The sequence below is a fragment of the Sinocyclocheilus grahami genome, unplaced genomic scaffold (genome assembly GCF_001515645.1).
Source record: "Sinocyclocheilus grahami isolate Dianchi unplaced genomic scaffold, SAMN03320097.WGS_v1.1 scaffold668.1, whole genome shotgun sequence".
NCBI classification, from domain to species: domain Eukaryota; kingdom Metazoa; phylum Chordata; class Actinopteri; order Cypriniformes; family Cyprinidae; genus Sinocyclocheilus; species Sinocyclocheilus grahami.
The window spans coordinates 126,435-149,557 of NW_015505847.1; the positions used below are offsets into that span (position 1 = coordinate 126,435).

Sequence of the window (23,123 nt, forward strand, 5' to 3'; positions counted from 1 at the left end):
CAAATCTTTTTTTGTTTGTTTCCTTAATCTAAGCGCTACAAGACTTGGCTACTTTTCCTGTTTGCCACCTGAACACGCACACAAAAGAAATGGACTCAATTCAACAAAGTTCAGTGGTGGAAGAAAAAAAAAACTCCTTAATTTGTCCTTTGTGGACAAAAGTGGGCAGCCACAGTAAATGAATGGGAAATATTAAAATTCAAAGCATTTTTTTATTATTCGTATCAGACCTGAGACCTTTGTGCCCAAATGTGTCCACGAAGGACAAATTAAGGGCTACTATAAGAAGGATGCCTGAGGGTTAAAAGACTTGGATTAATATTTTAGAAAGAAGTCCTTTATGCCAGCCGAGGCTGCATTTACTTGATAAAAAAAATTGTACAATAACAAAACATCAATACTGTCAACAGTAATACTGTGAAGTATAAGAACAATAAATAATAATAAAATATTTTAAAACAATCAAAATAGCCGTTTGTATGGTAAATATAGTTTATTCCTGTGATGGCAAAACAGAATTTTTAGTAGCCATTACTCCAGTTTTCAGTCATATGAAAGGACATGTATTCATTCATTGATATAATCTTACAATCGTAACCATATATTGCTACTAAAAATTGAAATCTCATGTTAAAAGTTTAATAGATGAGCCCAAGCCTGCGTTAATAATTCGAAAATGTTGAACTACACAACAACAGTAGTATTTCTAAAATTATAGCGGGCTTGGGCATCCACCATCACACTCACTGTGAGAAATGCTGTAAGCGGAGTGATTCAAATGGTGAAAAATGATTCAATATGGCGATACTGGGGAATATATCATGGTTAGAAAAACCTCTCAGCCTATCAGATTCAAGGGCAAGAACAAACTGTTGTATACACATATATTATTATTAATTTTACTCATCATATAATGCCTTGAAACTGTTGCTATATCATTACTGTTCCATGTTTTTGCTGAAACCCTGCCGGTATAAAAGGTATAGCTATAAAATATATTTATATTTTCATTGATTGAAATATTAAAAATGACAAATAAAAGTCCTTTTTATATTCAGAAGCTTTTTTTAACCATGTTAATGTGATTGTATTCCTCAAAAACATATGGTAATCTGTTGTAGCACCATAGTCCTAAATAATAGGTGGTGTGCTGTTCAGGCACCAAATTATGCAGCGTCTCTCTCTCTGAACTCCAAAGAGCCCAAATGGGCTTTAAAAGCTTTACACGCACTGAGTGCCATCAAATGCCTTACCAGCAAGTACATTGCATCATCTTGATATTTAATATTGTGGCATAGTAATGAAGACAAAATACAGTGGATGTTGTGTCAGGCCTTGGAGAGGGTTTATTTTGAATCACAATATAGGCTACATATATTAAAAGGGGGGATTATAGTGAAAACTAATGAAATATGGGTGTGGTGTCCTTGCTGTGATTTTGGCAATGATGAGGGTTGGGGAGGGCTTAGAGGAGTTTGTACCATGCAAGGATCCAGTCAGTGGTGACAGTGGACTATGTCCTTAAAAGAACGAAGGCCTTGAGCTGAACTATAAAACTCATAGTCAGCTGATGCTGAATAGAGACCACAAATAGATTTCGTATGACAGGCATATATGCAAGGTGCAATTTGTTACAACCAGAGGGGTGGGTATTTGAATGAGAATGTCATCATTAAAATATTAATGTAGAAAGATAGGCAATTTGAATATAGCAGAAATACTGAACAAAAATGTTTAAACTGAATTAACTAAATTAATTAACATTTAACTATACATATTAAATAGGGTAAATGTACCCTATTATACTTAACGTATTAAGCTCACGTACCCATTAAGCACACTTCCATATTTGAGCTCAGATTATAAAAAGACAAAATAATGTATTATCATACTTGATGTCTTAACCAATTAATGTGTTTGTTACTACAAACCTCCTGTAATTTCAAGCCAATCAGATCATTGCACACTGAGATATGAGTCTCCATGTGTTCACACTGTCTGGCCGGCCATTTTGAAAGCTGTCTGAAAACTTTCACCAAAAGAGGAGCCCTTTAAATGTGCATTTTTTAGACGTTTGAGCCTTTATTTTGGGTAAGTTTCACTACTTGCTGTAAAATTAAGAGATTAGTGATTTAGACTTTTGCATATTATAATCTGGAACTTGGATGTGGGAAATCATTACAGTTAGATCCAAAAGATAGATTTGGCAACATAGCACAGATGCTACAGGACACAGTTAGCTGACTAGCTGTATAAGATTGTGTGCTACGCTAATATATTACTTCTCAGGCTTACAAATTATAAATTGACAGTTCATTGCTGGTCTGTGGTTTTACACTGCTGTAATAAAAATAAAAAAATCATATTATTGTAAGGAGAGCTTAAAGGGTGCACTGCTATGAAAATCACACAGCTTCAGTGACATCAATAAGAAAAAGTATAATTTCATAGATATTGTTAATAATAGTTGTTCATAATAAAATATGTATGAACTTAATACATGACCTAGATTATTTATTTTGCAAAATCTTGTCATTTTAATAAATATTACATGAAATTTATAAAAAATTGTTGCTGCTCCAATTAAGCTCAGTGTGCTCTCTTTAAGCTCTTCCACATTGAACATCTATGTAAATACTTCATAAACAGACTTTACATTTAAACTGATGGTTGTCACTTTAAGTTAAGTTAATTGATTTTCTATGGATTCTGTCAACTCAAATCTACAGTCTGGCTCTGACCTTTGGCAACTAGAATCAACTTCTCCAGACTGTAAATCGGTGGAAAATCGGGGCAAAAATCGTGTAGTGTACTCCAGCCTTAAGAGACTATATAAGTTGACATCCATTTAATAAGAGTCTTCATAATGAGGCTAGTTTCTGTGTTCAACCCCGTGAATGAAATGTTTTATTGGTTTGTTTGATTTGATTTTTAAATATGTGTTAAAATGTTAAAAATGTGGACTAGTCTAGATGTTGCAATGTGCTTAAATGACACTTCACTATGAATATATAACTGATCAAATTGAATGCCTTGCTACTTGCTAATTATTCTTTAAAAAGGTTCTTTAAAATAAACAAGAATTTTTAATAAAACATGATGTGAGCTTAATGGGAACAGGGGTGTGCTTAAAGGGTACAGAAATGTACCCATTAAGCACAGCCAGACTTTTTGCATTTAATGATGCATATCTTAATTGAAATGCTTTTGTCATTTAAAATAAAATTAAATATTTTTGTGTGAGAGATTAATATTTTATTTTAACATAACTTTTTATACTGAAACCAATATCTTGTGCACTAAAAATGTCTCAATGTAGATTTTGGTGAGCTTAATAGGTACGTTTACACTATACATTTATTTATACAATTCACAGGCCCCATGAGACATTAAGATAAGCTGTAAAATATTTTGAACACATTTCTATGGAAATATATATTCGTCATGTATTTATTTTCATATTTATTTATATATGCATATATTTATTTTAACTTTTATGTATGCAACAAGATAATGAGGGAATCCTCCCAAAGGCTACTTCCACATTAAAGCTCTCCTAAAACATCAATAAGCACCTCCAGCTATAAGCAAAAATATTCACCTCTAGCTATTTGTGAAGCATCAACCATATTTTACACGTAATACAGCTAGGACCTGAAATACTCCAAAACTAATCAAAAGTAATCGAGTTTACTCTTTAGTCTACAATAAACCGATGGTAAGTAAGCCCACCTAATTATCATAAAAAAGACAGAATAAATACAAAAATAAATAAAATGTTGCAATATTTAAAGGGGTCATATGACGTTGCTAAAAAACATTATTTGGTGTAATGCAATGTGTTTATGTGGTTTAAGGTTCAAAAACTTTCCACATACTGTACATTATTGTTGCTCCTCTATGCCCCGCCTTTCTGAAATGCGTTGATTTTTACAAAGCTCATCGGTCTGAAAAGCGAGGTGTGCTCTGATTGGCCAGCTATCCAGTGCGTTGTGATTGGCCGAATACCTCAAGTGTGTGACGGAAATGTTACGCCACTACCATACTGTGATGGCGTGTCCCAGAGCGACGAGACAAAACCAATAAAACCCATTATAAATGAGGCATTTGTTGCATCCAGTGGGGACATAATTATGGATTATAATGACTTATACTGTCTTTTTACGCGCTGCGTTGCATCGCGCCACGTAAACATAAAACTATGTCTGCATTTGTGATCGGAGAAACAACAAACAACAAGCGCTACTCTACACTGCTCAAAACTCGCGTTTGAATCATCAGTGGCAAATTCTTTAAATATGAAAACATACTTACAGGCTGGGAGTCAGATCAGCCGGCATTGAAGTCTACTCTCCCAGGATCAGAAAACAGTCCTCCGTAAAATGCGCTGCACACATCTGAATATTTGGGTTGAACTGTTCTGGAACAGTGTTGTAAATACAACTTAACCACTGATTTCTAGTTGCGTCCTCTTTTGGAAGGCCAAACAAAGTATTTTCGCTTTCGCAACGAAACACACAGCATCTCCAGGACATGGCGGCAGCAGCAACAATACTACAGCAAGAATAAAAGTTACGCCTTCTTTCTTTGCGTAAACATTTGGGCACCGTTATGCAAATCTTCCCACACAGTGACGTAGACATGTGGGGGCGTGTTTAAACGAGCCATTTTAGCAGGGAGTGGACGAGTCTTAACTTATAAATAGAATATCTCTGGGTTTGAGACTTTAGTCTTTGCAACTTTAGGGATCTTATCTATTCACGAACAGCTTGTAACACTCCAAAGAGAAAGGAAAGCTTGAAATCACATCATATGACCCCTTTAAATATGGTAAGAAATTAATGTGGGAATAAATATAAAAATAAAATGATTATATACATAAATAAATATATAAAAAATTTTTTTTGAATGAATTAATAAAAACTAAATCATTAAAACTAAATCATGAAATAAATAAAGCTATGCAAAAATAAATTCATTATTAAATAGAATTTTTTTTTTAAAGTAATAAATTATTTTATAAAACCAATTATCAAGTCATTTATTCTTTTATTTTATTAAATAATAAAATAAATATTTATCCAGAACAACTTCTATTATTTTCATTCCATCATAGTCCAGGATAAGTCACAGTGCCATGCATATTTTACTAGGCTACTTGCAATGCTACGGGGATGAAAAATTAACAGAAGGGGAGATTTAAAAAGCAGAGGCTTGGAAATCCCCCCATCCCAGCAAATCACATGCATATGTGACATGCTTAAGTGCATGATGAGATATAAGCATTTGCTTCTTTACAAAAAAATAAATTTATCATGTTGGTAGTTATAAGTTAGTTTTTTTTGTTATAATCACCTTTGTGCTTTTTGTCATTAATTTAAAAAGGCGTAATGTACAGCTGTATGATTATAACAAGAATTTCCAACCAGCCTGAAAAAGCTTGATTCAGACAGATCATGTAGACATTCCAAATGTAAACAAAGCTGTAAAAACTTGACTCTTTTTGACTTCTGTTTGAATAATAAATATCTGTTCAAGGGTACCGCTACACAGAGGAACCTCCATTCACCCTACAAACTCACCCGATGTCAATGAGTGGGGGCTTCCCACGACCCCTCTTGTAACACAGGAAGAGTTCTGGGCTCTTGAGGCTGCCATGGTTGAGATTGGCCGGCTGGCCACTGTAGGTACTCTCAATGCATGTGAAACCTTCAGGCACAGTTTCTCCTGCAGACTTGTTGATGATGGCAAGGTCTGTGATGGGTGCCTTGGGCCCACTGGACTTGGTTTCAGATAGATCCTGCTCTAGTGGTGTGGACTTGTCTGTTAGGCCAGCCACAACAAAGTAGTCTGTCACACGGTGACCCTTATCCTCAATCATGGCTGGACGGACCTGTTTGGAGAGAAGGAACTGTTGATTTTATGTTTTTATAGGTTTTAAACCATATCTGTATGCTTTTTAAAATATATTTACTTTTCTTTATCTTGGACACTCTTATTTGTCATTCACCCAATTACAAACATTCACTAAACGTATAATTTATATTTTTACAGCATACACTGCCATACCATGCATTTGGTATTACCAAAGTGCATCAACTATCAAGAAATCTGAAAATACACAACACATTCTAAGCTGAGCAGATGCCAACAAATAATAACCTAAACTGTAGCTGATCACAGCTTCCTGGCTGAGATCATAATGACCGAATGGTGCAGGATGGGGACCACTGACAGTTGAACATTCAGTTTTTGTAATACTGCCACCAAAGACATTGAAACACTGAAAACACAGACTGAGGTGAGAAGCACAGAGAAATGCAGAAGCACATGGAATGTGCATTTTGTGTGAATAGCACCTCGCAATATGTTCTACTTGCGTTCCTTCATCAAGTGCGTCACACGTGAGCGGTTCATCACAGGTCTCTTTGTGCGTTCAGATCATTCTTTTCTCTTAACTGTTATCAGCAGCATATGGTCAACATGTTTAATTCTAACATTTGGTAATATTTCTATTCAAAATTGTGATTCCTTGATTTATGAAAAAATAGGCCTAAATTGTAGCAAAATACTAATTTAAAATAAATTAAATCGCAAAAATCACCCAGCCCTACTTGCCATAAACAGAAGCACAATGCAGAAGTCAAGGCCTTTTGATTAAGTAAATGGCACAGGATAGCGTTTTCACAATAATGAAATAAATCACAATACATATATTATTGCTGTAAATATGACTGGAATGACCCCAAATTTAATATGACATTGAATTTCACAATTCTTGATACCAATCTCTATAGACTATAGCAAAAACAAATACTAGCCTAATTAATGTAAGCAAAAAGTTATCAACGTTACAGAAAAAGATATGTCAGAATATTACACGAGTCCCAAATATTCTTATTTTGTGTGTTATTGAGCTTGAATGGTTTAAAGTATCTTGAAAGCTAAAAAAGGGCAAGGCTAAAAAATGCATAAAAAATTACTTTCATGGTAACGCAGCACTGCAACATTATGTGAGCATAACTGCAAGAGATGGTTGGCAAAATTTCCATTGGTTTGATGTGTCTACTGGTATATTACCCAACCCTAGTATATATGCACTGTGCGTTTCAGAACTCTATACTTCCTAGTTAGTTCTAAAACAGCTTTTATTGAAACCAAGCTGCCAAAATGACTCGTTGTCTACTTCCTCTTCATTACATAAGAGAGATGAATATATCAGCACAAGACTGTCAGCACAGACACTAATCAACCTCTTTGTCTCTTTGGCCCACCAGTTGGTGCATGTTAGGGAATGGAAAGATATTACAACAGGATCAAATGGAATAAAAATTTATTTAGATGCCTGCTAAGGTTTCCAAAAGGTGTGTGCCTCTAAGAACATTGTCTCTGCATACCTTCTGAAGCATTCAAACATTTGTGAGGTGGTTGTTATTTCCAACAAAGTGCCTAATCATGTCAGTTAGTGCATAATTATTTATTTCACAATTGGACACAAGCAAACTTACTTTTAATGAATAATGGACATGACCATAATGACGCAACGCATAAGTGACCATTTTAATTCTAAAGCCTGAATTGGGATACATTCTTGTTTTGATATGTAAAGATTCATGTATAGAATCAAAATCATTTATTTATTTTTATGCACTGCTAAATCAAGCCAAAGACTGAATAGTACACTTTACATTGCTCCTTTTAGTTTAAGCCTTTAAGCCGGTCATTTTTGCCTCACTGAAGTTGATGTTTTTTCTGAGTGACATACACAAGAAAAATGTGAGTGCTCAAGATAAATTTTTCATATCTGTCTTATTTGACATTCAATATCTCAGGACAGAAATAAGGTAGGAGGAAAATTCTTTTTTGATGATGTTCCCCAGCATGTTAGCTGTGTCTGTTTCAAATTTTGGCCTTTTTGTTTAGCTCTTGACTCCCTGAAGGAATTTTAAAAACTGTTGTTTTCTGAGTGCCATACACAAAATTAGTGACTCATAACTCCAAGACCATATCATGGAGAGTCAAAAGGTAGGTATCGTTTGATATAAATCATTCTATATTTTTAGGGGGGGGGGGAAATTATTGCATTTGAATATTCTAATGTTGAGAAATAGGTGATCAAATGTAAGAGAAATTTGTGTGGTCAAGAGAAATGTTTCATATCATTCTTATTTGAATTATTTATTAAAGAAATAAGGTAGGAGAAAAACTTTTTTTTGGTGATGTTCCCCAACATGTGTGCTGTATGTTAATAAATTTTTTGGTGATATCATGAAGTAATCAAAAGTTACAACATTTGGAACCAAGGTAGCCCTTCTCTTAGCCCTTTACAGTTTTGAATTTGAAGTAATGCCTCACTCAAGTTTAGGCAAAACCCCAAACAATTATACTTGTTTTATTCTGCTCGATGAGACCTTTCAAATGACATATGACACATGACTATCTGAGCTGTATGATGTTTCTGACAGAGTACATGGCACAAAAAAACATTTTTCATAAATTATGAAAACATTTGTTTTCTATTTATTCGCAAATAACTCAGAACTACTTATGAGTTAATCAAAGTGGCCACATGTAAAGGTCAGACTCCAAGCTTTCAAATGACACCTATTTTGGCCCTGTCCCAAATGGCACCCTAAACCCTCATGGTCTTCCTCTGAGTCCACACTTTCGTGACGTAATGCCGCTTTGACTGTCGGGTAGAAGTCGGCTGCGTAACTTGCAGGCTTGTGGGTTCAGCAGAAGTGCGTATCGAGGGTGCATAGCGGCCGGAAAGGGGGCGCTCACGAGCACCCTTCTGAAAGCTAAAATGACGAATGGGACACCCTATAGTCTCGTGGACTTAACGGACACGCGCACGCAGCGGCCATTGTAAGTCCTCAAGACTGAAAGTGCACATGAAGCATGCCATTTGGGACAGGGCCTTTGTGTTGATCAAGGCACTGATTTTGAAAACTATGATTATAATTTTTTTCTTCGCTGGGGGCTCCCGCCGGCGGTACACTCTGGTTTAGAGGAACTAGGCAGCACTGGTTAGGAGTTGATCAAAATGGTTGGATGGATTCGAAAGCTGAATTTCTAAGCATTAAAATGATTAGCTAATTATTTTTTTAAAAAGTTATATAAAAGATAAAATAGACAGAAACATTCTAGGTTTTACATTCTGCTTGCCAAGTGTTCAATGGAGTTCTCAAACGGATTTCTTCAATTCATGGGTTTAGGTATTATTTACACACGAAAGACACAATGGATTGTTTTGATTTTGGATTCATTTCAATTGTGAGAATCAGCTGTAAATAAAGATATGCCATTTTCCACGATCGGAGCATGTTTCATGAAAAGCGTAAAAAACCATGAGAATATTACAACGTTCGCATTTGGAGTTTATGTGTTATAATTCGATGACAAATATCTTTAGATCTCAATGAGAGATTGTGGTATGATTGGGCTCATTTTAATCAAGAGAATTTTCTGAAAATAATGTCGTGCCTTTTTCCATGATCTATGCATGTTTCATGAAGTTAAGAATGAAAACGTAACCTATATATTTTTTTATTTAATGGTTTCATCTGTGTGATAACATCGTAAGGAATATCTTTAGATCGAATGAGCTAATTATGATGAGTTTGGGCTCCTTTTAATTGGGAGAATTTTCTGAAAATAATGACGTGCAATTTTCCATGATCTATGCATGTTTCATGAAGTTACGAATAAAAGCGCAAAGTAAAACTACAGTGGTTTATTCTGCTGCGCCTGAAGCGCACCCAATGGGTTTTATGTGTTATAGCAATATGAGCAACATCTTTGGATCTCATCTACGGATTATGGTAACTCTGCGCTCTTTTTAATCAGGAGAATTTTCTGAATTTTAAACGTATATATATATATTTTAAAAAGCTACTGCGCAAGTAGCCTACTTTTGAGAGGTGAGTGGATTCTAACTTAAACACCTCTGATTGGCCATTGCATTCCTGAAATCAACAGATATGTCTGTGATTGTCTACATTGCTCAATGCGGCAAACACGTGTTATAAATAGAAACTGCCTATGCTTGCGCATGTTAATAATTTTTGTGTTATATTAGTTGTTTTTGTGCAATAGATGAATAACAATTTACATATTTTTAATTACATATTTTATGTTGAGATATTTCTACTTTGCGGGAGTCCAGCGAATCATTTTATTCTCCCGGATCTTGTGCACACACACACACACACACACACACACGAGTGTCTACCCGTCCGCACTCGCCCATCAAGCGTTGTAAATGGTTTACTGAACAAGTTGCTCTTTCTTTAAATACATTCAGTTATAGTTTAAATTTTCTTAGTGATAAAAATCTACCTCAGCTTATGCTTAAAACTATAGGGAGCCTTTTTACATTATAAGGTTACAATTAGGCCTAACAACTTAACCCAGACTTAAATTTAATTGCTATTTATTTTTAAATAGATGATCAACACTCAACTTAAATTTTTTTTTAAATAAATAAAAATAAAAATGGTATGCAAACATGAAAATTGCACATAATGCAGTTTTTAAATTAACTTATAAATAATAAAATTTCTAAGCAATTTGTTAAAATATATTCAATTACACAATGGCTGTCATAGCATGTTTCATAACAGATTAATTTAAACATACTGTACATTAAGTAATTAAGACTAACAGGTTTAGTAAAATATGATGAGTATATGGTGTAATATTTTGCAAAATGCTCCTCTCTAGACTTAATTTCTCTAGTGAACTAACGAGCTGTGGACACTGATGACTTGCTGAGGTAAATTAAATGCTACGTGACATTTTATTTCCACGCTGTATTGTTGATGTCTTTCCGCGGTTGAAACACTGATTGAGCAATTACATGAGGCATGAGATGTTCAGTCATGTTTATTCGCGTTAAAACTAGTAGTAGAGAGGAAGGAATGATCGCGGTCACTCGTGCTCTATGGCGAGTGGATCATGCCGGGGATAACCTACCGAAGTCGACAGTCGTGTACTTTTTACATGTGAGAAGGGGTACGTCGCAACACAGACCCGTGACACCAACGGCGTAGAGAAGTACGTCGCCACCACAATAAATTAATATCTTACCCTCATTTGTTTTTTTCTAGGTTTTCTTATTTTCTTTGTTATGCTTATTATCAATCATTAACTTTTTTCTTTTACTTTCCTGTGTTCTGATGACATTGAATATATCCTTGATATAAATTGTGTATTGCATACAAAGCTGTATGTCATTAATGCCATCTCTGTACTGTTTACAAACATTATAATTAAAAAAATCATTCGTTCACTTTCTTTTGGAGATTAATGACAAATCAAAGTCGCAATTTTATGTTATGTTGACGATTATTTACAACAACTTCAAATATAAACACAAATTTAATAATTATAATCTATAAACATAATATTCTGAGATATGTCATTCTGAGTTTTTACTTTTGATGGTGGTAAGAATTTAATTAACACAGCTGACTATACAATGTGTGAATACATTAGCTCAAAATATCAGACTATATGCGATATTGTTTTCAGGAGATGAAGTCATTTTAATAGCCTATTATTTTCAAGAAATCAACAATGGCAAAATATATGTCAGGAAAATACTATTCTAATCACAAATTTCAAAACAATGCAGGTTCATTTTCAAATGTTTTAACTAGGGCTGTCAGTAATGATTATTTTGTTAATCATCTGCTAAAGATTTTATTTATATTTTTTTGGTAATTAAGATAAGTGAACAATATATTTTAGTACGAATTTAATACATGTAATAATTGAGGCAATATTAATTAGTTGAAATAAAGTATTAAAAGTAGTCATATTGTTTTACTGATCAACACTATTAAAATACATTAAGAAATGTATAAACAATAAACTTACGTATTTTATGTATTTTATGTATTATAACAAATGCCAGCAGAGGACGCCAGCGGCCTGACGATTGTTGTTACACTTTACATCACGAGCAAACCATTGTTTATCTAATGTTTAATTGCATTTAATCTGTCATGTTTGGCCACATATTACACAAATAAATTGGATCAAATCAATACATTTATTTCCATTCAAAGGGATAGAAACCAAAGTAATAACATTAGGCTTAAACGATTCCTTATCCCTCTAGTGGGCAACGTTAACATCACAGCCTTCATTCCTCTGTTGAAATGGCTGATGGTTTAGAGCATGGGTTATAAAACAAAAAATACAATTATAATAGATGAATACATTTCTGATGCTCAGGAGGAGAACATCCAATTCTAAAATAAGGGGTTCTCAACTGATTAGTGTTGGAGCTAAACTCTGCAGGAAAGTGGACCTTGAGGACCAGAGCTGACAACCCCCGTTTAGAATTTTCTAATTCTAATTCTCCTCCTGGGCATCAGAAATTCATACAGCTATACTCATTTAAACCATATTTTATTTTGCCAGGTATGTTTCCAAGGAATTTGTTTTAGCGACAGAAGCTCCACAGTGCAACAGAATGACAGTGACAAAACAAAACATAGGTAATATTAATATATATATAATATATATTTTATAATATATATATATATTTTTAGTACCAACCGAGGTGGTACTAAAAAAAGTACCAGGTACTGTACCCAGTGGAAAACCCCCCAAAAGTGAACTGTACCGAGCCGTACCATGCAGTGGAAAAGCGCCATAAAGCGTTTATACAGCGATCTGTCATGCCACATAAAAGACGGTCAAAACGCCATTTATTATTTGAATTTCCTGAGAAGAAAAACAAACAAAAAAAACCTGCATTCGTGCGGTACACATGCGTACCGAACCGAAAGACCCGTACCGAAACGGTTCGGTATGAATACGTGTACCGTTACACCCGAAAGCCATGCAAAGTTAAAACTTTTAGAAAACACGTCACGAATTTGTGGAGGTTTATTCCTTTTCACTGCTTCTCATGTTTTTAAATGCAGTCTGTGTGAATGGCGCTTAGGCTCTTAACATCTTAGGCTCTTAACATCTTCACATGATGCTGTTTTGTTCATAATTGTTTATGCAATTTACGAAATTATATTAGATTTTTATGAGTTAATTTAGACGTAATGCACGTTTTTAATAGACTTACTTCCTTGTGTTGACAATTTAAATGCGCTGCATTATTTTGCTCATTGCGCCCTCCTGTGGCCTCGGGAGACAATTAGACCTATTTAATCTGCATATAAAACATTAGAAATTAGATATTTGTTTAATTTTTTATTGTGTTTGATTGTTAAAACTAAAACTATTTGTTGTTTTGTCTCAATAAATTGTGTTAATTATAAATACAGTAGTTAAATAAAAAATAAAAAAATTCTATTGCTTTTTGTTTTAAAAAAGGTTATAAAAAATGTCAATAATTATCGATACCGAACGATATGAAACATTATATCATTGATAAATTTTTTTGCTATATCGCCCAGCCCTAGCTCGTAACATTTTAAAGAGAAAGAAAAAAATTGAAATCGCATCATATGACCCCTTTAAAGGTACGTCAAACACACAAAAAAACAGAACACTAAAATCAAGCAACAAGGCATTCAATTTGATCAGTTATATAGGCTAGTCCTAGAGAAGTGTCATTTAAGCACACTGCAAAATCTAGACTAGTCCATGTTCAGCTAATTAATACATTCAAAAATCTAATAACAAAATAAACTAATAAAATATTTCATTAACGGAAATCGAACTGATTTCAGAAACTAGCCTCATTATGAAGCCTCTTATTAAATGGATGGCAACTTATTTATATTCTAAGCCTGGAATACACCACACAATTTTTTGCCCCGATTTTCCACCAATTTACAGTCTGGACAAGTTGACATTAGTTGCCAAAGGTCAGAGCCAGTCTGCAGATTTGAGTTGACATATCTAATAGAAAATCACGTAGTGTATGATGGTCACAGACTCTGAAATTTTAGCTTCAGACTTTGATTCCATCCAGTCAGAGGAGATCAAACGTTTGATATTTTCAGCTGATTTTACAACATATATTGTTTTCATTTGTCATGCGTCTCCTAGCAACAATTCACATGTTTTTGTGTGAGTTTGTTGTGATCGGAATTAATTTAAAGTCTGCTAAAGTCGTTTAGTGTATGATGGCCATTTTTACTTTGTGACTATTTACAAAGTCTGTAAGTGTGTTGCCTGGTGTTTTAAAAATCTGTTCAAAATTTTAAAAGTCATGTACTGTATTCCAGCCTTTAGTTGCTTTTTTCCTGGACAGATATGACATTTTCATCTTAAATCTGTGAAAATAAGTTATTAATCATTTTTATAAAGATTAACAAAGTGACAACCATCAGTTAATATTTAAAGTCTGTTTATGAAGTATTTACATAGATGTTCAATGTGGAAGAGCTTAAAGAGAGCACACTGAGCTTAATTGGAGCAGCAACAATTTTTTTTATAAATTTCATGTAATATTTATTAAAATGACAAGATTTTGCAAAATAAATAATCTAAGTCATGTATTAACTTCATACATAACTATTATTAACAATATCTATTAGTCCAGGTGATATGTGCAAAATTTGAGTATAATTGTACAGGTTAGGGCCCTGAACATTTTCAGAAATGGAGCCATTGCAAAAAACCCTCGTGGTTGCCATGGGGACCATTATATTTTCAGCCATAACCAAATTATGTATTTTGTATCATATCTCCTGAACCAAACATGATAACACAGAAAAGATGTCTATGAATGTGTATGTGTTCTGGCCACATGACTGGGCGCTCAAATGAACGCATGGGATTCAAATATCAGTCCGCAAGCAGCTATTAAAGATATTAATGCAAAAAAATGCGGGCATTTTTTTCCTCTGGTGATTTGTAGGCTATTTGTTGTCATTCAGATTAGATAACATCTCATGTAAACAGTCCACCGAATCTTTCAATCAGAATGATTTGAATCGGAATGACAAAAAAAGTGTACATGGAAACGTAGTATGAATGCAAGCAAGAATAGATTTGAGAGGTGCAGTGAACGGGAAGATTTTTGTGAATAACATCTTAAAATTTAGTTAAATTATTTGATCAAATATTCCTCTAATCAAAATACTACAAACTATGTACCCTGTTACAGATTCTTGTGATCATCCCCACAGTAACTCCTCCCAGAACAAAAGGAGCGAGTGCTTTGTGCTGGAGAGATGCTTCTCTGGCTGCAGGACAGAGGCAGAGGGGTGGACAGAAGCCTGGTAGCTTTGTGTCATGCACAGGCTTTCACTTGCCTGAGCCAAGAATAGGCCCCAGAATGAAACGGCTCGATTCAGAATGGCTAGGCCTAAGGGGAATGGCACAAAAAAACAACGCACAATGCAACAGCACTACAACCATTAGCAGCGGTAATGAGGATGTCATAGACGGGATGTACAAACTTGTCGGAATAGAAAACACAAAAGAAAATCACAAGACAAAGAGACATTTAGAAAAGTTCTGCAATAAATTAAGTGCCCTATGAGAATTATAAATATAAAGTGAAACACAAATATAAAAACAAACACAAAAAATATACATTTACAATATTTGTAATTGCTCATGGTTCAAAAGACAATAAGCAATGTTAAAAAAAAAGCGCATTACAGACAGATAAGAAATGTAGTTATTAATATTAAAGGTGGGGTATGTATTTTTTCAAAACGCTTTAGAAAACTGAGTCGGGCCGAGTACCAAAACAAACTTGTAGCCAATCAGCAGTAAGGGGCATGTCTACTCCTGATGGGGATGAGAGAGCGCTCGGTGCACAGGACGGACATTAGCCGAGCCGAGCGACGGCAGAAAGATAGAGATGGCGGATAAAAAATACAAAAGAAGAAAACGTCTTCGGAACAAAAGAAGGCTTACGATAAGGCAAGAAGTAGGACCCGTGTAAATATCGTATCAGCTTTCCAGCGCTGGAGAGAACTCAAGATGCGGGGAGGCCTGCGATCGGATGCCGAGGTTGCTTTGTTTCTTTTCAATAGGTGAGTAACATTGGTTTTGCTTTGTTTCACAGAACTAATATATGCTGTTAAAACATATAGGCCTATATGCATGTTAAAACACACAGTACTATCAAAACACATTCGACCTGTATTACCATAGTAACACACATTGCTTTCACTTATTGATGACATCATACCCTCGGCTGGCTGTCACAACAGATTCCACCATAATCGTTGGGTACGTATGTGTGGGGCGGAGCTATCAAAATAGGGGCGAGACCCTTTTGGGGTAGGGGCGTGTTTGTTTTGGTGATTTGAAATATCAACATTGGCTACCAGAAATCACTTACCCCACCTTTAACATGGTGATTGAACCTCTAAATATCAAACACAGCAACAGTGTTCAGAGCCAACAGCATCAGTTGTAAACAGTGAGTGCGCTGTCAAAGATCATTTATCTGCAAACTGATAAAAAGCTGTAATAAAAATGGCATGTAATGAGGCACTATTTTTTACACTTTCTGACCAATAGGTGGTGAGTGTGTCGTGATATATACAGATTTACAGTTTCATATCAATAAAATAAAGCACTGCTGAAATACAGCCTCAGAAGCATTTTGGCATCTCGCCATGATATCTGTTGGTGCATAATTCAAGAACGATCAGCGATATCAAAATGTTTTCATAACTTTTGAAAAACATGAAGATTATTCTAACCAAACTGGGTGAATATTCAATGAACATTGTATAAGGAGTTTGAAAAAGTATTATCCAAAATGAGTCTGATTTCAGCGTACTAAACAGTAAACGTCACTTATTCTAAATTAATTTAAAACACAAATAGAACAAAATATATAACTTGAATTAAGAAAATAAACAAGGTAACTGTGTAGGGCAAGCAAGCTACTGCCAATCCAGCCCAATCTTTTTACCAATTTTATGAAATGTTTTTGGCCACTTCCTTAGCTGGTCAGGCTGGTTTTAGCTGGTCAGGCTCGGAGACCAGCTGGAACAACCAGCTTGACCAGCCTGGCCAGGCTGGGAGACCAGCTTCTTCCAGCTTAGGCTGGTTTTAGCCGGGGGGGGTTTTCAGCAGGGAAATTCCACGAAATTCTGCATTATGACTGGATTCTGCAATTCCGTCCGTGTTTGCTGCATCGCGGAAATCCCAGGGCCCTACTAATGTTGCAAATGAGTATGATAAGCACTATAGTTTATTTATGTAAGTGAGGATAGCAAAATAAAGTAAACTGACAAATTATACCCAAACATTCTTTATACAGTGGACTACCAGTAAAACTGATACAAATTATTCAGACCGAGTCTGGGGGGAAAAAATTGAAGTTCAGGTTTGCATGAAGCTGGGTGACAGCATGCCCAGGAGACTACAGGCTGTCATTAAGGCTAAGGGTTGCCTGACTAAGTATTGATAGTTGTGTAAATACTGTCATACTTTCTGAATAATTTTTGGTTGATTGTAATCCATTACATACCTTTCTATCAAAGTTATCTAACATTATCAAGCTGAATTTGTTCTGACACAGTTTAACTCTGAGTTTCTGTCATATTTTATTACCATGTTCTAAACTATAGTGAATAAACTGTGATAATGTGAGAAATGTTGAAGGTGTCTGAATACATTTTTGTTTGACTGTCTATTTGATAAATTAAGTTAACCAACTAACATTATACATACTCTTTTGGTTTCTGTACCCAATATTGTAAAAATTGACAAATGCAATTAAAATATCAGTATCGGTACTTGGTATCGGCAAGTACCAAAAATAAAAGTATCGTATCAGGCGAGTACTGGAAAAAGTGGTATCGGTGCATCCCTAAATGTTATAGTAACACTAAAATTAAAACAATTAAAAAACCCTTAAGATAACCTGTAGAAAGAAAAACACACATCTTAAGCACTCAGAATAACATTAGTGGACTTTGAACGATTAATTGCCGCTTTGAACGATTGCGTAATTGTGGCATCTATAATTGTAATTGCGATTAGAAATTAGATTAATTGTGCAGCCCTACTGTAATCCATGTTCGGTTAATTGCAGTAACTTCAATCATAGTTGCATTTCGGTTCCATATTTAATACTTAATATTTAATAATTAATATAGCATGCTGCAACAGACGGGTTAGAAGAAGAATTGTTAGATAAAGTTGTTATTTTTGTTTTCTTTGCACACAAAACGTATTCTCATAGCTTCATAAAGTTATGGTTGAACCACTGATGTCACATGGACTATTTTACAGATGTCCTTGCAACATTTCGGTGCCTTGATCTTGGTAGTGTCCTGGCTGGCTATGGAGGGTCAGTAAGCTCTCAGATTTCATCAAATATCTTAATTTGTGTTCCGAATATGAATGAAGGTCTTACAAGTTTGGAATGACATGAGGGTGAATTTTCATTTTTGGGTGAACGATCCCTTTAAAAAAATGTATGAATCCAATGTTTTACTAAAGTGACACTATTCAACAGCAACGCCAAGGTTTAAAGTTACAACCAGCGGCAGCATCTCTCGTGCCTCCCCTGAACACAGTGAGTTTAAGCAAACCCCTTAAAGCGCACTGTTGCCAAATATTTTCATTGGAAAGTAGCTGATGTCTGCTCAAAATGTTCCAAAATGTCACTAGATGATGTCATATGCACGGCATAAAATGCGCAATGAATAAAAACATTAGTGTTTTGTCCGGTACTGTGTGTATTCTCACTAACTTAAACACGTTTGATTGGCCATTGAGTTTACCTGCTCAACAGAACAATAGAACAATTGAAAGAAGCTGCCTGTCAGCTGATACCAAATTGACCAGGTACTAGTACCACTGTTCCTGCAGAATGCCTGGTAAAATTACATTTTTTAAATTTCAGTACTGACTTGGTACCAAGTACTGTTACAAACAAAGCCTGAATGATGAAAAGTTAATTTAGAAGAATGTTGTAATTACTTATAAGACATAAAATGTGTTTCTTTAATCCTATTTTAAAAACAAAACACCTTAACAGAAATATTCATAATTCTGCTCAGCTGAAAATATAGGATTATGTTTGACATGCTTTCACATTAGCATGAAAAATGTATTTTTAGAAATTCTCCATTTTATATTTTAGAAAATACAATAGGGGCCATAGTCTGCAAACAAATATTTTTCCATACTCTGTTTTCATTTTTTCCATACTTATCCAGACCTGGACTATACTACGTAGTAGTATATCTACATCAAAACCCTGAGTATATTTACATTTGCATCCCAACTCAAACTCAGTGCTTTACTGTCAAATATCCACTTCCATAAAGCAAATTATATTAGTAGTAGTAAATTCACTTTTATAATGAAATACAATAGTAATTTTGTGCTTATTATCAGTTTCTCTCCCCTCCCAATTGCCCAGTACTATCAAATCGGGTGCTGGGGACATAATTTGTTACTACTTTTTGGCTGCTTGCTAGCTGAGTCAAATGAGTCAAGTGAGCATATTCTCTATGACTTTCTGTTCCAGAGATATGATCTCACAAATTAGGTCTATAGGATTTTTGCCCACTAGACAAACATTGTACATTGATCGCTTATTTGACAACTTAATCATGGGTCTACAACAAATGGTGCAGGATAAGTTAGATGCCAAAATTTGTACGGAAAAGGAGAAGAAGAGGAGGTATCATTAATAATAATAATAATAACAAAAAACAAACAAACAGCATGCTGGCTTTCTTAATCCAACATAAATGTAAAAAGAAAAAAGAGAAAGCCAGCATAATAAGCTTAAATAGTAGATCAGTATGTTGGCTTTATGAAACCATCCTAAATACTAGACCTAATAAATTACCAGTATGAAATAAATACCAATATGCTTCTTATACATTATTACTGTATCTGATGATTTAACATATTATGTACAATATAGCCTATTTCACATACAATAATATTTAACTTGTAAAGTACTTCCATGAATTTAATTTGTTTTACTTATATAATATTTAAATATAATAATAATAATAACAACAATAACAATAACACACACACACATATATATATATATACATCATATTTTTTAGATAAACTAAAAACATGGATCCAAGTAAAATCATGTCAGATCTTTTTCTATAGGTCTATTTAATGTAATATGGAAACCAACATAATTTATATAACAAACAAATAAAAACTTTAAAGATAAAAATGAAAAAATAAAATAGATGTGTTTGATCATATTATCGTGCTGAAAGATAAGGAGGCCTGCAAGTTTTTTGCCAAAATATTCTGATATTTAGCACTATCCTTCTATCTTGACTACTGCCTCAGTTTGAGCTGCGCCTGATGAGCCCTACATCATGATTCTTGCACAACCTTGCTTCTTCATGGATATGGTGTTTTTTGGGCGATGAGCACTCTTGTTTTTGTGCCATACCTTTTAAAATTATAGACCAAAAGTTCAGTTTGGTTTTATAAGACCATAAAACATTTTGCCACATAGTTTTAGTGAAATTTAGGCATGCTTAGACTTTTTGTTTCTTTTCTTTCTTTCTTTCTTTTTCCATGAGTAATGGTTTCCATCTGGCCACCCTACCCCATAGCCCAGACATATGAAGAATACAGGATATAGTTTTCAATACACAGCAGACATTCATGAACCTCCTTTAAAATGTCATGAAATTTGAAAGATTTGAAAAGAAGATTTGGAGAAGAAAAAAAACATCAAGAAATGGGTGTGTAAAGCTGTGGAAATGTGGGAGTGTGGGTGCAAAGTGAAGACAACAACCAATAAAACACAGACCTACAACACACTCACACAGAGTAATGAATTTTAACATGAAACTACAGTTCCTTTTGCTATATTTTAAATATATAACTATAACCCCTCTCATACACGCTCCATGTTGTTACCTAAAGCTGTAATACTACATCATTCATAATACAGTGCTGTGATTGGAAGTAGAGAGTGAATAATGCAGAGACGCATACTCTCCAGCCACAGCAGCCAATCTTCACTGTGGATGCGGTTACCTATACTGTATGTATATGTATGTATATGTGTATGTGTATATATATATATATCGTGGGTAACCATCAGTGCGCTCTAGGCCCAACTTATTGTAAAAACAATATTTACAATTTTTAAATAAATGTTTTAAAATATAATATTTTTTATTAAAAAAAATAATTACTAATTTTAAGCAATTCATAATTTGACAAACATAATCGAAATAAAATAAATACAAATTCTTTGAAAAACAAACAAAAACAACCTCTTCAAATCTGCGTATTCAGTGAATGGACTTATTAACACCGCCCATTTGATTTTCTCCATATTTGATTGTTTCCGCTTAGCGTTTGTGATTCGCTCTGTGATTCGTGGTCCAGCTATGAAATTACAGAGGGCCAAGCAATAGTAAATCAATGGGGGAGTAATTTCGAATGACAGAAAAATGTACCAATCATATCTTTCCTCTAAATGGGCGGACCTTGTTATCACTAACTTTATGACAAGTTCCGCCCGCTGTGGGGATCGCTTGGAAAAAAAAAAATAAAAATTATATATATATATATATATATGCTGATAAACTAACTAGCTATTATTCACGTCACGATGGAAGCTGCAAATAACGTAAGTGAGTACATTTACTAGGCCGCTGAGCCAATAATAATATTATTTATTATAAACACTGCTTGTTTGTCATGAAGTGTCTGTCGCTAATTTGTTTTGTGTCAGCGCTGTCATGATGTGTTGTCTTAAACACATTACATTTGTTGGTTTTGTGTGATGGGAGGGAGTGTCTGTACGTTTTGCCCGCTGAAGTGCAGATATTTGTAATGAGGATTTGCATTTGACTTAAATTTAGCGGTTTTATTTTTGGTAATATCAGTCACTCTTGCTGTGCTGTTTTGTTGCAGTCGCACATCGAACGAGAAGCACAGAGGTGCCCCGGTGCAACACGTATCACACACTGAACGCGTTGCGTCAGCAAACGGGATGAGAAATTGCGATCTATAGCACAATGAATCACAGAATTTATTAGAGCCACAGAAAGACAAATGTTTTGCTAAAAAATGCACAATACACAATCTTCCAACCTAGGATGAAGTCATTATGTACATTAACAATAATTTGGGACAAATATAATGTAATTTAATGGAAAATGATGTGAGTGGCGCTGAGGCGCGGCAGGATTATGAACAGCGCCCGGAGTCGGGATACGCATACAGTCATGGAAAACAATGTGTGGGAATTTTAAAGACGTGGTGTGGCGCGGTGCAGGGCTGCACATGTCGTCCGGTGTGCGACCAGCTTAAGGCTGGATAGCCTCTTGTTTCAGAGGTGGAATGGTCAAAGATGACTTTTAGAAGAGGACACCGTAAGCTAGGCCGGTAAGTTTTTCCCCCGACGAGGGTAGGGGGAGAGGGCTTAGGCTCAAGAGTCACGGTTTGCTACTGATATATATATGTATGTATTTATGTATGTATATATGACCATAATTAGGGCTGCACAATTAATCGAATGCGATTAATCGCAATTGTCATGCACATTTTGTCAGTAAAGCAGGTTCTGTGATTAGTAGTAAATCTCCATCACCTGCTTTCAGGTGGAGCAGCATTTACTACACAGAGCCGTAGTTCTCTGACAAGCTACGCAAAATCGCGTTCATAATCGCAGATTATGAAATCGACAAAATCGTTCGCGATAATGACAGCTGTTTGCGTATCTTCTCAGTGAACTACAGCTCTGTGTAGTAAATGCTGCTCCATCTGAGAGCACGTGAAAATACCACATTTAATAACATGTTTTTACTCCAAACTCACTTCATAACGTCAGTCGAGTGTTTGAAATAAATCCTTCTGTGAGATGATGTGGCTTCTTACACAGAATAATTAAGGCACACAATATTTCATTGTATTCTAAGCAGTGATAAAGGCTATGTCGATTAGCATTTCATTATAGATATACTTTATTATGATGAAAATTATAATAAGAACTCAGATAAACCATATATTGCCATAGTTGTGTGTTTATTAGTCACGTTGAATCAATGAAAGCAGTTAAATCTTCTGTTTATTCTAGTGAGGTTTCGTTCATGAACGAATCTTTTAGGTGAATCTTTTCGTTCACGTAATCCATTGACATTTCTCGTTCACTGAAATTCCTCCCTCCAGAGCAGCGCATGTGCAGCTCGGTGAACTGGGTAGCTCGGTTG

General features: G+C 34.8%; 1 protein-coding gene across 1 annotated transcript in view; it reads right to left on the reverse strand.

Annotated features, from left to right (window-relative positions):
• Positions 1–23,123, reverse strand: part of dennd4c (DENN/MADD domain containing 4C) — a 65,829-nt gene that overhangs the window by 38,691 nt on the left and 4,015 nt on the right. Inside the window, exon 2 of the mRNA XM_016242667.1 lies at positions 5,583–5,893. Coding sequence (XP_016098153.1) covers positions 5,583–5,881 — 299 coding nt within the window. The 5' untranslated portion in view covers positions 5,882–5,893. The remainder of the gene's footprint in view (positions 1–5,582; positions 5,894–23,123) is intronic.